General features: G+C 49.8%; 1 protein-coding gene across 1 annotated transcript in view; it reads right to left on the bottom strand.

Annotated features, from left to right (window-relative positions):
• Positions 1 to 3,279: 3,279 nt before the first annotated feature.
• The window catches only part of SELL (selectin L), a 19,610-nt gene continuing 8,806 nt past the window's right edge, over positions 3,280 to 14,083 (bottom strand). The window contains exons 6-9 of the mRNA XM_006764171.2: positions 13,396 to 13,581; positions 11,876 to 12,004; positions 7,439 to 7,457; positions 3,280 to 3,561 (exon numbers count right to left, since the gene is read on the bottom strand). Coding sequence (XP_006764234.1) covers positions 3,543 to 3,561; positions 7,439 to 7,457; positions 11,876 to 12,004; positions 13,396 to 13,581 — 353 coding nt within the window. The 3' untranslated portion in view covers positions 3,280 to 3,542. The remainder of the gene's footprint in view (positions 3,562 to 7,438; positions 7,458 to 11,875; positions 12,005 to 13,395; positions 13,582 to 14,083) is intronic.

Below are 14,083 nucleotides of genomic sequence, written 5' to 3'. Positions count from 1 at the left end.
TTGGGACTGATCTCTTTCCAAATCTTTTGTTCTAACTTTGCTTCTTGTGGCTAACCCTGCATATCTGCTATTTTCCCCAAACTAAGAAAGCAGCCCTTCCCACTCTCAACTCCTCCTTCAAAGCTCAAAGCCACCTGAACACAGAGCAGTGTCTGTGGCAGATCGTCCAGAAGGCTGGTGCAGTCCCGAGGTGCTCACAGCGTTGAATGTTCCTGTCTGTCCTCAGGGCCAGCTGCCCAGGGAGTTCTTGCTCCCACACGTTTCCAGCTCTTCTCTGTCTCTAGTTCCTTCCCTCACTTTTTTCCTCGTGTCCTCACGGGAGCAAAGCAAACGAAGTTTGCTGCATGTTCTTCCACCGAGCACCCCCCTGACGTGCTACTGCAGCCTAAGTTTTGGCGACACTGATCCGTAGGGTCTCACCTTCTGCCTTAGAGGCTGATCAAGAAAAGACAGTGTCCTCCCAGCGTCTGATTTGGATGTGGATGTCAAATGAGATCATTGGATGTCAACAAAAAATCAGTTTAAGATAATCAACTTAAAAAAACCCGTCACCCTGTACTGTCGTCATGATGGCTGCCCTGGCAGTTGGAACTTGGAGAGTTGGAAACACTGACACCAGATCTGTGCCCTGGACCGAGCCTCTTGCCAAGGTGCCGGGGAAAAGCTTAGTACCCATGGGGCCATCCAGCCACGCAGAGAGGAAGGCTTTCACTCCTGCAACGCCGGAGGCCACCTAATGAGACAAGACTGCCAAGGCTGACGGGAAGCGCGCCCTCATTATGTCTCCTGATGATTTCCTGGTCCTTTGTCACGGCTGTGTGCTGTTGGGTGGTGGCAGCTTTCCTTTTCTGAGTGGGACACGTAGACAGAAGGAAGAACCACATCGCGGCAGTCAAGAGAGGGACATTTTAGGGAAAGGGGGAAATGAAGAGGTGGCTCAGTGGGCAGAGCATGAGGGGGAACTTCGCTGTCTCAGGGTAAGTGTATTCATTGCCCACAGTCGGATGTGGATAGAAAGCCACTTTCTTGCCTCATCTGCTTCTCGTTAAGTCACTGTGGAGCTGGGCCTGTCTCAGGCACGTGTCAAAGAACAGCAGTCTCAGGAGGCCGAGGGTGAACGTGGGGTCACGAGTGGAAAGTGTGGCACTCACGTGACAGATTTTCCTGATCAGAGCCAAGGTCATACAATCAAATCCTCATTTAATAAGGTCGTATTCAGAAAACGAAAACACTGCAGCCAGACCCAGCAAGCAAGTTCGGTGAACAAATCCAGGGAAACCGACACTTCTGTGTCCCTTAGGCCTTCCGTTTCACCAAGGCGGTGTTTCGGCTTATTCCGTGTAATCTGGAGCATACCCATGTGGGGAGATGCTGGCATCTCATTTCCTAAACAAACCTGAGACTCAGGGTCACCCCACAGAGGCAGAGGCTGGGTCCCAGCGCGGTGGGGGCTCCCCAACTCACGCCTCTCCACCTCCCCTAGCTGGTGTGCGGGAGCAGGGCTGCCTCTGGTGAAGGACCCTCTGGCCTCTGACCTCAGAGAAGGCCCCAGACCTGCGTCTGCTCAAGCCCTGGCTGAGATCCAGGTCCTACAGAAAGCAGGAAGGGTCAGGCAGGGAGGAGGAGGGAAGGGCTCTACAGTCAAGGTCAGTTCATAAGGCAGTTCCATCCTGGACTCAAAGGTCGCAGTAACCCTGTGAGGTAAACAAACGAGGAGTGTTCCACTCTATGCTATAGGCAAGGAAACAGCCTCGGGGAGGCTCACCCCAAGGTCTTAGGAGACATGGATCCTTTGAATCTTCATTTCTTTGTGAAGCTTATGAATCTTTATGTAAAAGACGGAGCGGCACGTAAGTCCTAAGGTCACAGTCCCTTGGGCCTTGGCGCGAGGCTGTGCTGTAAGTCTGCACACCTCTTACTCCCAGAAGCAGCCTCCGCGGCTTCGCTGGTCCTGATGTGTCACTCACACGAGGCCTTGCCGGCAGGGCTGCCCGGGAGGCTGAGCAGGTGGCACTGCCTGGCTCCGAGGGGCGTGTCCCAAGCCGCGCTCACGTGAGCGGCACACCCTGGGTTTACAGTGCACAACCCAGGCTCCTTCCAGCGCCGCGTTGTAAGGCAGAATCTGAGGCAGCTGGAGAAAGGGAGATGTAACCACCACCAAACACCACCCTCATGGCCCTGCAGGCGTGCGTGAGAGCTGTGCTGGCTGTGGACAAGGCATGTTTGCAGCGGGTCTTCACAAAGGCCCGGTTCTCTTGTACCAGCTCCGCCCTGGATGCGGGTGGTACCTGCTCAGGCCATCACACGCCGCAGAGAGAGAGGGTTTGCTGCCCACCCAGCAGCACTGCGAGCTCCCCCTGGCTTATTTGAACCTTTACTGAGTGTCAAGGAATGAACTGGACCCTCCAGGGATGTGGCACAGACTCTGCCTTCAAGGGCGGGGGGCGGGGAGGGGCTGTATTTTATTGGGGAGAAAACATATGGATGACAATTTTTAAAATAACAAACTATGTAACACTGAGGGGAAAGAGCTGTGTTTAAGTACAAAATGGCATGTTACAGGCTAACCTTGCGGTTGGAGGCCAAGGGGAGATTGCTGTGGGCGGGACTGGTAAGGACCAGGTGTGAAAGAAGTGGTGAGGGTGAAGGGGGAGGCGGGACGTGAGGTGAACCGTGAGGAATGGGTGGAATAGGGAGATGGGTAGGAGAACTGGGGGCGGGGGAGGGGGAGCATTTCGGCAGGAGGCCCGGAATCTCTTTCTCCCCGTTTCAACTCTTCTGCGGAACCACAGGGATAGAGGCTGCGTGCCGCTGGTGCCCCGGTAATGTTGTTTCTTTATCAACTACGCAGTGGTTCTAAAAAACACGGAATTCAAGAAACCTGGGTGGGTGTGACAGAAAGAGACAGCGAAACCCGAATCTGAGAAAAGCTCGGGTCTGGCGCCTTCCTCCTCTCCGAGGTGTGGTGCTTATGAGATGCTGTGTGTGGAGATAGCCACCGGCCAGGGAGCAGGGGGAGGCAGGCAGTGTGGCCTGCGGGGGTGCAAGGTGGGATCCGGTCCTGTTCAGCCCAGAACCCCACAGTTTCGCTGGAGTTGGAAGCAAAGAGGACATCAGCTGAATGGCCTCTCAGTGAGAATGTACGCCCTCCCTCTGCCCCCCTCCCCCGTAAAGTGTGGCTTGCATCACCACGAGCCTGCGGCTGACATGTACCCACATCCCACGGTGTTTGGAGGTGTGTGTCATCAGCTACAGCTCTAAGTAGAAACTGGAAACAAGTTCAAGAAAGCACGACACCAGGGTCTTTATGTTCCACAGCAATCCTTTCCCTGTGGTCTCGTTCCTCCACGGGGAAGAGAGACACAGTGAGCTACACAAACCACAGCGCAGGTGGGGGGCGGGGGCGGGGGCAGAAGAAGCTGCTGGCCCTGGAGAACCTTTCCAGATGTACTGAGCGAGACACGCGTCATCTCAATGCCGGCAGGTTGGAAAGATCCAGGGATGGGCCAGGGTCTCGAGAGCTTTCGGTCCCGGCGCGTCATTTAGTACGGATCATCCATGCTGAATGGAAAACAAGAGGGCGTAAGTTAAAGGAAGGGGCTCAAAACTGCGAAAGTTCAAGTGTTATTAGGAACAGTAAATAGTCCCTAGAGGTGAGAAGAAGAATAAATGCCAGACAGGTCCCAAGGCAGAGAAATGAGGCCAGAGCAGCCTACAGCAGCGCTTCTCACACCTGCTGCTTCCCACCCAGATGCAGCGGGTGTGGGTGCGGCCAGAGATTCTGCATCTCTAACCAGCTCCCAGGTGATGCTGCTGGGCCCCAGCCCACACTGAGAGAAGCGTTCGGGACCGGGCTCTGTCTTCAGACCCAGTGAGCATGCAGGCGCTGGAGACAGACCCTGAACAGTGGGAGGTCAGGGAAGCAGAAGCAGACATGCTCAAAAGGATAGAGAACTCAGAGAACATCACAGCTCATGAAAGTCATGGCGGTGGGTCTACAAGGCCTGATTCTGGTGGGCTATGATGGGAGGAGGTGGTGACACGCCTAGCTTCATGAACTAAAAGACACCTCGTGTGTGGGAAACAGTTGTCTCATTCTTGGAAAGGACGGGGAGAACCAAATGCGGTCTGTCTTCATAGCACCTCTGGCAGGGAGGACCAGCCTGATGCTGTTCTCACGATGAACTGCCCTGGGAAACCACAATTCAGCAGCTGCCAACGTGCTGCCAACACAGACACAAAACCGTTTCTCAAAACAGAATCTCACGTTGGCCCTCCTCTGAGGTTGGCATCGTATCTTCCTGTGTATCTTGGGTGTAGCTCTTACCCAGGCAGAATTTAGACACTAGAAACCAAATGAAGTGATAAACAGAACCGGTTTGCAGAAGAATCAAAATAACCCAGCAAGAATCGAAACCGCAAATGCCCTAGGAGCCCGTCATTCACCAGCCAAAGGCTGGTAGGATTGAGCACAGAGGACTCAAGGGCTTTTAAAAAACTGATACAGGTGTTTGCTGTGATCGTGTTCATGTCACCTTTGGCTTGTTTTAGAAACATGCCCTACTCCTTCCACCCCACCCTTCCTCGGTGCCGGCACACCAAGGGCTCCGTGTGTGGGGAAATCACACCACCGGGACTTGCCCCTCTAACCTGGGGCCAAGAGCCCTGAGTTCCAACAGCATGAGCGTTAAGAGCATGATCTTTGACCTACAGGGGTACAGATCTCATGGGACTTTCTATGATCACCAAACTTCTGAAGGGAAGGCGGTCTTTTACCAACGCAGAATTCACTGACCACTGCCATGTCTGTCTTGAATTTTCCTTTTCCCCTAAAATACTTCTGTCTTAGCTCCCCAACCAGGCAATCTCCCTGAGGTCAGAGGTAAGGATCGACTTCTCTTTTCCCATCCAGTTTAGCATTGTTCCTGCACAAAGGTGTGCAGTAAAACAACTGTTGATTGATTCATGTAAAAATTAGCAAACCGTTCAACTTAATGTGGCAGTTAGATTAGAATGGTAATGAACTTAAGGCTGACATTCCTCCTGCCCTAGGACATCTAAAACGTTGAATTGATCCATCAAGCGGTGATGAAAACACAGGTGGTTCCTGTGGCCAGAAACCGGCTCTGGGGGGATTGTGCCAGAAAGACTTTTACTCGGTGAGTGTGGGCATCTTGTGGGTTTCCTACCCACAGAGCCGGGGAGGTGCTCTGGGAAGGGTCTAGGACCCATCCACACTGTCCAATGGAAGGTGAGGCAATGAAATAGAACAAAAGGACCTCCACCGACCCTCTGTCCCCACCCAGTTACCTCCAACTCTCTCATCTCCTTCTAGCCAAGCTTTTCAAGAGAGATGGCTGACGTGTTCTGCCTGTTTTCCCATCCCCACTGATGGATCACACTGAGCCCTGGCCACCGGACTTCTGTCCTGACCTCCACACTGAAAATGGGCTCCCACCAGCACCCTGGTCACATCCAGGGGAAATGGACTGGTTCTCTTGGCAGCATGTGAAGCAGTTTCATTTCTTTGTTTCCTAAGCGGCCCCAATACCCCCATTTCCTTCTCACTCCCTGGTGACCTCTTCCCACTCTCCTTTTCCTCACTGCCTTGCTCCCTGCTGCTGTTCCCCTGGCTGCCCCTCCCTCCCACATCCTCCTCGCCCACCCTGCAGCCTGGGTGATCGCCCCTGGTCCTACGAAGGCAGTTACCTCCTGCGATGTGAGAACCCCTGAATCCACGTCCACCCCACGGCGGCCTCTGGGCTACAGACAGAGCCAATGGACCACCCATGAGCCGCGAGCAACAAAGCTCAAGGTGTACAAAACAACCTGGAGCGCCACCTCCAAAACATCTCTCTCTTTTTGTTTTATTTGTTGTTGCTGTTTTCCCTTCCCAGTGAATAGCATTGTGCCACCTGTCAGTTCCCCAGTCAGAACCATGGAAACTTCTCTGATTCTTCTCTGTTATCAGCCAACTAAGGACCACACTCAACTGATTCTACCTCCTCTTACCTCATGAGCGCATCCTCGCTGCTATGGTTCTAGACCAGGGGTGGGCAAACTTTTTGACTCGAGGGCCACAATGGGTTCTTAAACTGGACCGGAGGGCCGGAACAAAAGCATGGATGGAGTGTTTGTGTGAACTAATATAAATTCCAAGTAAACATCATTACATAAAAGGATACGGTCTTTTTTTTTTTAGTTTTATTCATTTCAAACGGACTGGATCCAGCCCGCGGGCCGTAGTTTGCCCACGGCTGTTCTAGACAGTTTTTACCTCATAATTTCAAATTCTTTCAAAACAGTTCTTTGCCTCCAAGTGCACCGATTCCCATGTTTGCTTACGTTTGTGTGGGGTGATACTCACAGATCGGGTGCAAAGACCCCCGAGATACACATTTCAGCATGTGGGAGGATGCTGGGGGGGAGGGACAGCCACCTGCTCGGCCCTGTACTGATGCCCCAGAGGCCTCAGGATAAAGTCCACACTTAATCTGGTGTGTGAATCACACTGTGATCTGGCCTCCGTCACCTCCTGGCTCCTCACTTTCTCTTTCGTACCCTGTGCACAGCCCGCTGAACTTCTCGGTGACAATCTGTGGTTTGCAGGATGGCAGTCTGAACAAGCACCCCTCCTGGGGGACCATCTTGTTTCATTTCCTGCATAAAGGAGTCGGGTGTCTAGCTGGGTGCTTTGAATGGCACCAAAATCTCGCTTTCACAGTTCTTTTTACTGACACTCTCCTTCCTAATGTTTCAGAGCAAGTCCCTAAGGCTCTCAAACTGACAAATGTTTTGCCATCTTCATTGCTGCCATGCAGGCCATGCACTGTCACATGCTTGCATCTCTCCTAAGTATGTGTTTCTCCAATTAAAGAAATCTGAGGTTCAGGCCCAAACTAAAAAGTTACCTCTTTAAGGAAGCTGCAGATAGAATCTGTGCTCCTGACTTTTTCCAGATTTCTGAAGGCAGTGCTTAATAGAGCAGTAGTCACCTACCCCCTTGTGCTAGGCATTGAGGAGCTGGGGTTTGGGGTTATACTGCTTCTTAAAGCCTGGGATTCAACAGTTTCTCAATACATATTTGTTGCATAAGATGTTTTCTGCCCTCGTGTTAAGCCAGGACAAGAAAAAATAGATCACAGTGCCTCTAATCCTCACAAAATATTCAGAACAATCAGAAAGCGCTCCCTTTACATAACTGCCTTTTCCTAATAGGGCATTACTTGTCCATTCATTCATTCAGCTCCACTCACACTAAAAAGACCACTACTTTCAGAGAGGCTGATAGATGGATCAATTTATCTGGAAAAGTCATTTGAATGACACCCCGTGTAAATGACTACTGGATTAAGTGTGTTTAACTATAGCAGGAGTGATCTTAGGAAGGTAGAGAATAGATGAATAGATGTAGAAACTGCTCGCTGATAAAACTTACCTCTTCTGAGACTTTTTGCCTAAAAATAGAAGAAATAGAAAAGTGGCATCAGCAAAAGTAGACAATTTCAATTTTTTTTAAAATACAAGTAAACAGAAATTCCCACCCTCGGAACCATCTTTTGAAGCACATTATGCATTTGCTGAGTGGGGCCCCATCAGCATCTGAGGTCGGAGGTACTGGGCTACTGCTCTCATTCAAACAGTGGTCAGTACTCAGACAGACCGAGTTCCACTCCGTGGTCTGCACGGACCATAAAGACAAGTCCAGCCTGACCTGCCTGGCAACCAGGTCCAATACACCCATTCACAGGCTCCCCCTTCCCCACCTGCCCTCCCACCATGTTCAGGTCCTTCCCTAGGAGACCTGACTGCTGATACTATAAGGACACGTGTCTCACACCATCTTCTCTAGGAGAATCCACAGGAGGAATTGTACTCAGGCCCAGTGGTAGGAGTGACACCCCCTATCTGATGACAGCCCGGTGGGTTGTCATCTTACACAGTGACACTCAGAGGTCAGGTTTCCTCCTCTGACGGCTGCAAGGAAACTTAGAGCCCAACCCAAGACCCTCGCTGAGCAAGCGTGTAGGACTTTGTGACACACACATTTCTGTGTTCTACCTTCACCGGTGGCTCCAACCTATTTTTGTACAGTACATTTGGCCTCCTTTTTCTTACTTTTTAACTAATTTTAACTTGCTCTGTTGAACGCATTTTGTAAATGATCTGACATTCTCTTGAAAAAGCAAAGAATAAATAAGTAGATAAATGAATGAACTGTAGAGTTGAGCTGCAGAGGAAATAAAAGCAAATAAAAGCTTTCTGAGTAGCCCTAGCTGGTTTGGCTCAGTGGATAGAGCATCAGCCTGTGGACTGAAGGGTCCCAGGTTCGATTCCAGTCAAGGGCACACAACCGGTTGTGGGCTCAATCCCCAGTGGGGGGGTGTGCAGAAGGTAGGCAATCACTGATTCTCTCTCATCATTGATGTTTCTATCTCTTTCTCCCTCTCCCTTCCTCTCTGAAATCAATAAAAATACCTCTTTGAAAAAAAAAAAAAAAAAGCTTTCCAAGTAGAGAAACCTCTCTGGAAAGCAGTGTATTTCAGGGGCAACCCCCTGGAGCTCTAGAATCATTCAGTCGCTGAGCAAGCCCTGGTTGCCAGTAGCGTGTCCCTGAACAGCCACTTATCTTCTCTAAACCTCTATGTCAGTGAACGGGGCCTGAAATTATATCTTCCTCGTGGAGTTATTTTAAAAATGTACTCAAAGTACTTAGTGCAGAGACTAAAGCTTAGATAGTAGTCATTTACTATTTTAAACCTTTAAAATATCAGAAATTAATATTTTCACATTTCTCCCAAAATTCAGCCACCAGTAACGAACCAAATATGCCTGTGCGGAGGGAATTAAGTCTGAACTCATTTCAGGTTTCTGTTTGTTCATCTCTGTATATTTGTCTTTTAGGAGCAATGAGACGTACAGCAACACACAAGCAAGAATCGGTTCCTACTGAGAGTTTCCTTTTTGAAGAAAAGGGAACTAGGGCCTGTGCTCACCCCGTGCCCTGGTGCCCTGTGCCCTGGTGACCGGGTGCCCTGTTCCACTCCTGTGGTCCCAGTGGAAGGGTCTTCTATCCCCGGGGAAAACAGAGCCTCCTTAGCCCAGACCAGCGGCCTCAGGGGCATGTCCAGATGGGAGTCCGGCTCCAGCCCTGCTGACATTCAGGGACTTTAGAGATTTGGCCTAAAACATGATTGCCTCTGCCCGGCCAGTGTGGCTCTGTGGTTGAGCTTTGACCCAGGAACCAGGAGGTCACAGTTCGATTTTTGGTCAGGGCACATGCCCAGGTTTCGGGCGCGATCCCCAGTGGGATTGCGTGCAGGATGCAACTGATCATTGTTTCTCTCTCATCATTGATGTTTCACTCTCTCTCTCTCCCACTTTCTCTTCCTCTCTGAAATCAATATAAATACATTTCAAATTTTGAAAAACCACATTATTGCCTCATTTCCCCATTTACCGAGCAGGCCCCAGGATAATGGCTAGTCGGCTGGGGGAAAGTTTCTAGACAAACCCATGCACAGGGGCATGTTTCTGGAGCCCCCGATTCCTCTCTCAGAAGAAAGGGGCTGAGGTCTGGAGGTCAACACAGCCAGGGCAAGGGTCAAAGTGCCGATTCCAAAGAGCCATCTGAGGACAGAGGGACAGGGTCCGGATTCTGGCCATTTCACTGACTACTATTCTGTAAAGCAGTGGTTTTCAACCTTCTGGCCCTTTAAATACAGTTCCTCGTGTTGTGACCCAACCATAAAATTATTTTCATTGCTACTTCATAACTGTAATGTTGCTACTGTTATCAATCGTAATGTAAGTATCTGATATGCAGGATGGTCTTAGGCGACCCCTGGGAAAGGGTCATTCGACCGCCAAAGGGGTCACGAGCCACAGGTGTAGTAAAGACTCACTTGTCCCTTTTCCAGCTTCCTAAACCCCAAAAGCATATAAAATTCTCAGTGCCGACGAGTTCTGCATAGATCCAGATATATTGTTTTTCCCTTTTATTCTTGTAAATGCATCTTGTAAATACCTTGTGTTAGAAAATTTCTAGGAGTTTAGCCCATCATTTCTAACACTGTCTCTACAGGGGAAAAAAATATTCTTCGTGTTTCAATTAACCTACAACTAAAATTTTTGGATGCCAAGGTGACTTGAAGTTGGGGCTACCAGAAGAGGTTTCAGAAAGGAAGGCTGTTTGGATGTTTTGTGAGAGAAGCATGACCTTCCTACAGCCAGTGATCTCCGGGCTGTGCTCTCTGCTGGCATAACTGTAACAGGCGAACTGCCCGTTATCTGTTTCCTGTTTGCCCCACACTCATTCCCACAGCGGGGCACGCAGTTTTCAGGTTATCAGTTTAAGATCTTGTACAGAAATGACTCCAAGGTAAAGAATGTAAAAACAGCCCCACTGCCTTTTCTCACCCCTGCTTATAAATCAGCCTCAGCCAGCCCCTCCCCGCCCCACACTGAACAATGTGACTTCAATTCTGTTCTTTTGATTCTACTATCATTTATGAAAAGGTTTTAGAACTTGGGAATAAATATCCTCCTAATGCTGGTGACTCGCAGCCCCAAAGTCTTCAACAGTTACTCAGCTACCCCTTACCCACGATGCTCTACCCCCTCTGTCCAGCCACCGCCACCCAACGTCGGAGGAAAGAGAGGACACTGGGCCAGGCTTTGAAGTCTCCATAGAAACGCCCATCAGTAGTGGGAGGGAAATCTCATTCCTGTTTTGCCTTTTACTTACATACTTAGTACTGTCCTATAAGTTGATGGGACCCGATGTTAGCAAATGTCTAAGAGCAGGAGCAGAGGCACTAACTCCTCATGCTCTCAGGTTACAGCTACTGAGGTCCTCGCACATCCTCACCCTCCCCCCACCCCACCCCGTCTTGCTGGTTGGTTAGAACACAAATCAGGTTCCCTTGTTCTTAAATTTAGGATGAAAGATCCGATCACAGTGAAGACTATTGAGAAATGGTAGCTACTATTCCTGCACTTGCCAGTGAGGATGGGTGGGTGAAGGGTGCAGCCCCTACGTACCACATTCACCGAACAGAATACATGTTAATTAATATGATGGAAGTGGGGTTAACATGGCAACACCGCACAGCTGCTTAGCAGTTGTTTTGAGGTCTCCGATGGCCCCTGACCTTGAAGCAGGGATGTATCAAAAGCTGCCTACTGTGACCTTGCAGCAGGGGTGTATTAAAAGCTGCCTACTGTGCATGAGTTTCAGAGTCTTGGACATTTCTGTTGGCTGAGTCCGGCCAATGGGGCAGCACACACCAGGGTCTGCCTCAGGCTGTGGGTCTGTAACCGTCAGGCTGGTCCATGTTAGGATTTGGATGCTCAGGGGCAGGTGGGTGAGTGGTGCTGTTCCTCCCTAATGGGCTCATCTGCCATTTAGGGCAGATGCTGGCTTCTCGGGGCAGCCCTCCTTGCTCCCTTCTCCTCCAATCCAGAGTGGAGGGGAAGCCGGAGAGTGTGGTGCCTTGCTGGGGCTGAGTCGCTAGTGAGTAGGCATGGGGGAGAAACGTGGGGGTGTATCCCGGGGACCTGCGACTCTACATGTCAGAAGCCATGCGGTGTGTGGCTCTCAGTGAGGTTATCACCCAAGCGAGGTGCCTTGAAGATAAGAGGACTTTGTGTGTTTATTTTAAAGTTTGTTGGATGAAAAACAAAACAAAACAAAAATCAGCCCACGTGTCTTAATGCAAGTGTGTGCGAGGCTGCCTCCCACGTGTCCAGGGCCCGAGGTGTGCAGCCCCGCCCGCTATCCAGCTTCAGAAGCTCTCGTACTTAATTTCCTGTGGGTTTCTATTTTCTTCTCTTTACAGTTCTATTCTTTTCATGGGAAGGTAAACACACATACCTTTTTTTAATCGCCTCGCCAGCCAGATGATAAAGGCCAGCCCCAGGAATGCGGTAACCATGACTGCCACTGGGATGAAGAGGGGGTTGTAGTCGCCTTCCTTGATCATGGAGAAGCTCCTGTCCAATTCTGGAAGAGAACCGGAGGCACATCGCATGAGGCCGCAGCATGATCTCTCTGGTGCCATTTCATGAGGTTAGACTTTCCCCCTCCTTCCATCTCCCAGCAATTGCCCATTTGGTGCCATCTGACATGAGGAAACTGGCATGGGAAGACCTGCAATGAGTCCAACATGATTGTAGGAAAAATAAAAGCCAGTGATCTGAACAGGTAACTTGTCATTCATGCTTTTGCTTTGAAGCAGCTGTGCGTGCGTCTGCACTTGGGGTTTACCTGCCGGGGACCTGCACGGACCTGTGAATGACTCACTCCTTCCACTTCCATCACAAATACACAAAGGGACACACCTCCATGTCCTCTTGTAAGTGTGAACCAAGTTCATTGGGGAACCTTTGTTGAAAAACTGCCACGTGGAAACATCTGTAATTGGAAGCACCAGTGAAAGGCACTCCCTTCTGCTTGTTGGCACAGGGTCTGACGGCATCCCTGTTCTCCACATGACCTTGAGGAACCCTTTCAAGGGGCTTCCATCCCCTCACCAAGTATATAGTGTCGTGGTCAGCAAACCGGGGCTCTCGAGCCACATAAGGCTCTTTGGCCCCTTGAGTGTGGCTCCTCCACAAAATACCACATGAGGGCGGGCACGTACAGTGCAATTGAAACTTTTGCCGACCACTGATATAGTGGAAACAGGGCTCATGGTCCCAGAGGATCCAAACAGAAGGCACCTACTGGCTGCCTTGACAGGGAAGGATCCCTACCCTGATACAGTCTTTCCCTGAACACCTGATTCCCTGCTTACTCCCTGGCCCACAGACATCAGCTTCTCAGACAGCTTCCACGGGTCACACCACTTAAAGACTCACTCAGTCATTGGTGCCAATGGCTCTAGGGGCAGACATGGGTAGCTTGTCTTTCACAAGCTAATTTAATGTGCATTTAGTGAGCACCTACTGTCAAGGGAAGGGTATTGAGAATGAGGGAGACATAGCCCTTATACACAGACAAATTTGGATGCTTCAGCTTAATGATCATAGAAATGCATCCACTGCTTTTGGAATTGTGTGGTTATTGGTGATCGTGGCAGTGGCATTTTAATGAACTAACAGAAGTGTGCTTGCATGGGAATAGAAGAATGGCTAGGAAATAATTCAGGAGAGACAGTGAGTTTAGATGTTAAGGACTGAGATAGGAGGAGTTGAGAATTGGCCGGAAAAAAGAAATGGCTGTCATTGAAGGAAGAGGCAAGGATAGTCAAGGGTTATGTAGTAAATTAAAATGTACAAATTTATTTTTAAAGCACATCCGTTAAGCAAAATGAAATATAAAAATTTACTATGTCTTTCCCACCATCTGCTCCATCTTTAAGGTATTCAGGAGATTGGGACAAATTGACTCACCCTGACATATTGGAGGAGGGCTGGACCAGATTCCAGACGATTCACAGACAGTTCTCATCTTTCCGATGAGCTCAGTTCCTTCTGAGCAGTTGAAGGTGCACGTGGAGTTAAAGCTGAAGTTGTCCAGGGGATGATGACAGTCCATGGTCCCCAAATCAGGTGCTGTTAGAGCATCACACTGAATCACTTCAAAGAAAAAGAAAAAACATTCTGAGTAGAGACCTTCTCTTGACCAAAGGATTTAGCCAAAGCTGCCTGACTCAACTGTGGAACCACCCACAGGACCCCAGCCATTCCTAACCTAGAAATTGCTCCTGATCATGCTTCAAGAATTTATTTTCTTGAGAATGATGGAGAGTGGAGAGGCAGGGGTGAAGCCAGGAGACAGGTGGGAGGTGAGAGAGGAGGGAGGGTGGCCCCTCCGGGAGTCACTCCATCTCCACTGGAAGTGCCTGGACCTGGCCTTGCCCTGTGGAACCTTCCCAGTGAGTGTAGAGAATGCCCACCCTTCCCCTGCCCCAAAGTCTCCCTGAGCAATTTTGAGAAACATCCCAATTCTCTGAAGCAAGTCCCTCAACTTCTATAAAATTCAATGGGTTGGTCAATTTAGTTCTTTCTTTCTTTCTTTCTTTCTTTCTTTCTTTCTCTCCCTTTCTCTCTCTCTCTTCTCTCTCTCTCTCTCTCTCTC

The sequence above is a fragment of the Myotis davidii genome, unplaced genomic scaffold (assembly GCF_000327345.1).
Source record: "Myotis davidii unplaced genomic scaffold, ASM32734v1 scaffold401, whole genome shotgun sequence".
Lineage (NCBI taxonomy): Eukaryota > Metazoa > Chordata > Mammalia > Chiroptera > Vespertilionidae > Myotis > Myotis davidii.
The sequence above is the reverse complement of the archived record's forward strand: the minus strand, read 5'-3'. Positions and strand labels throughout refer to the sequence as shown.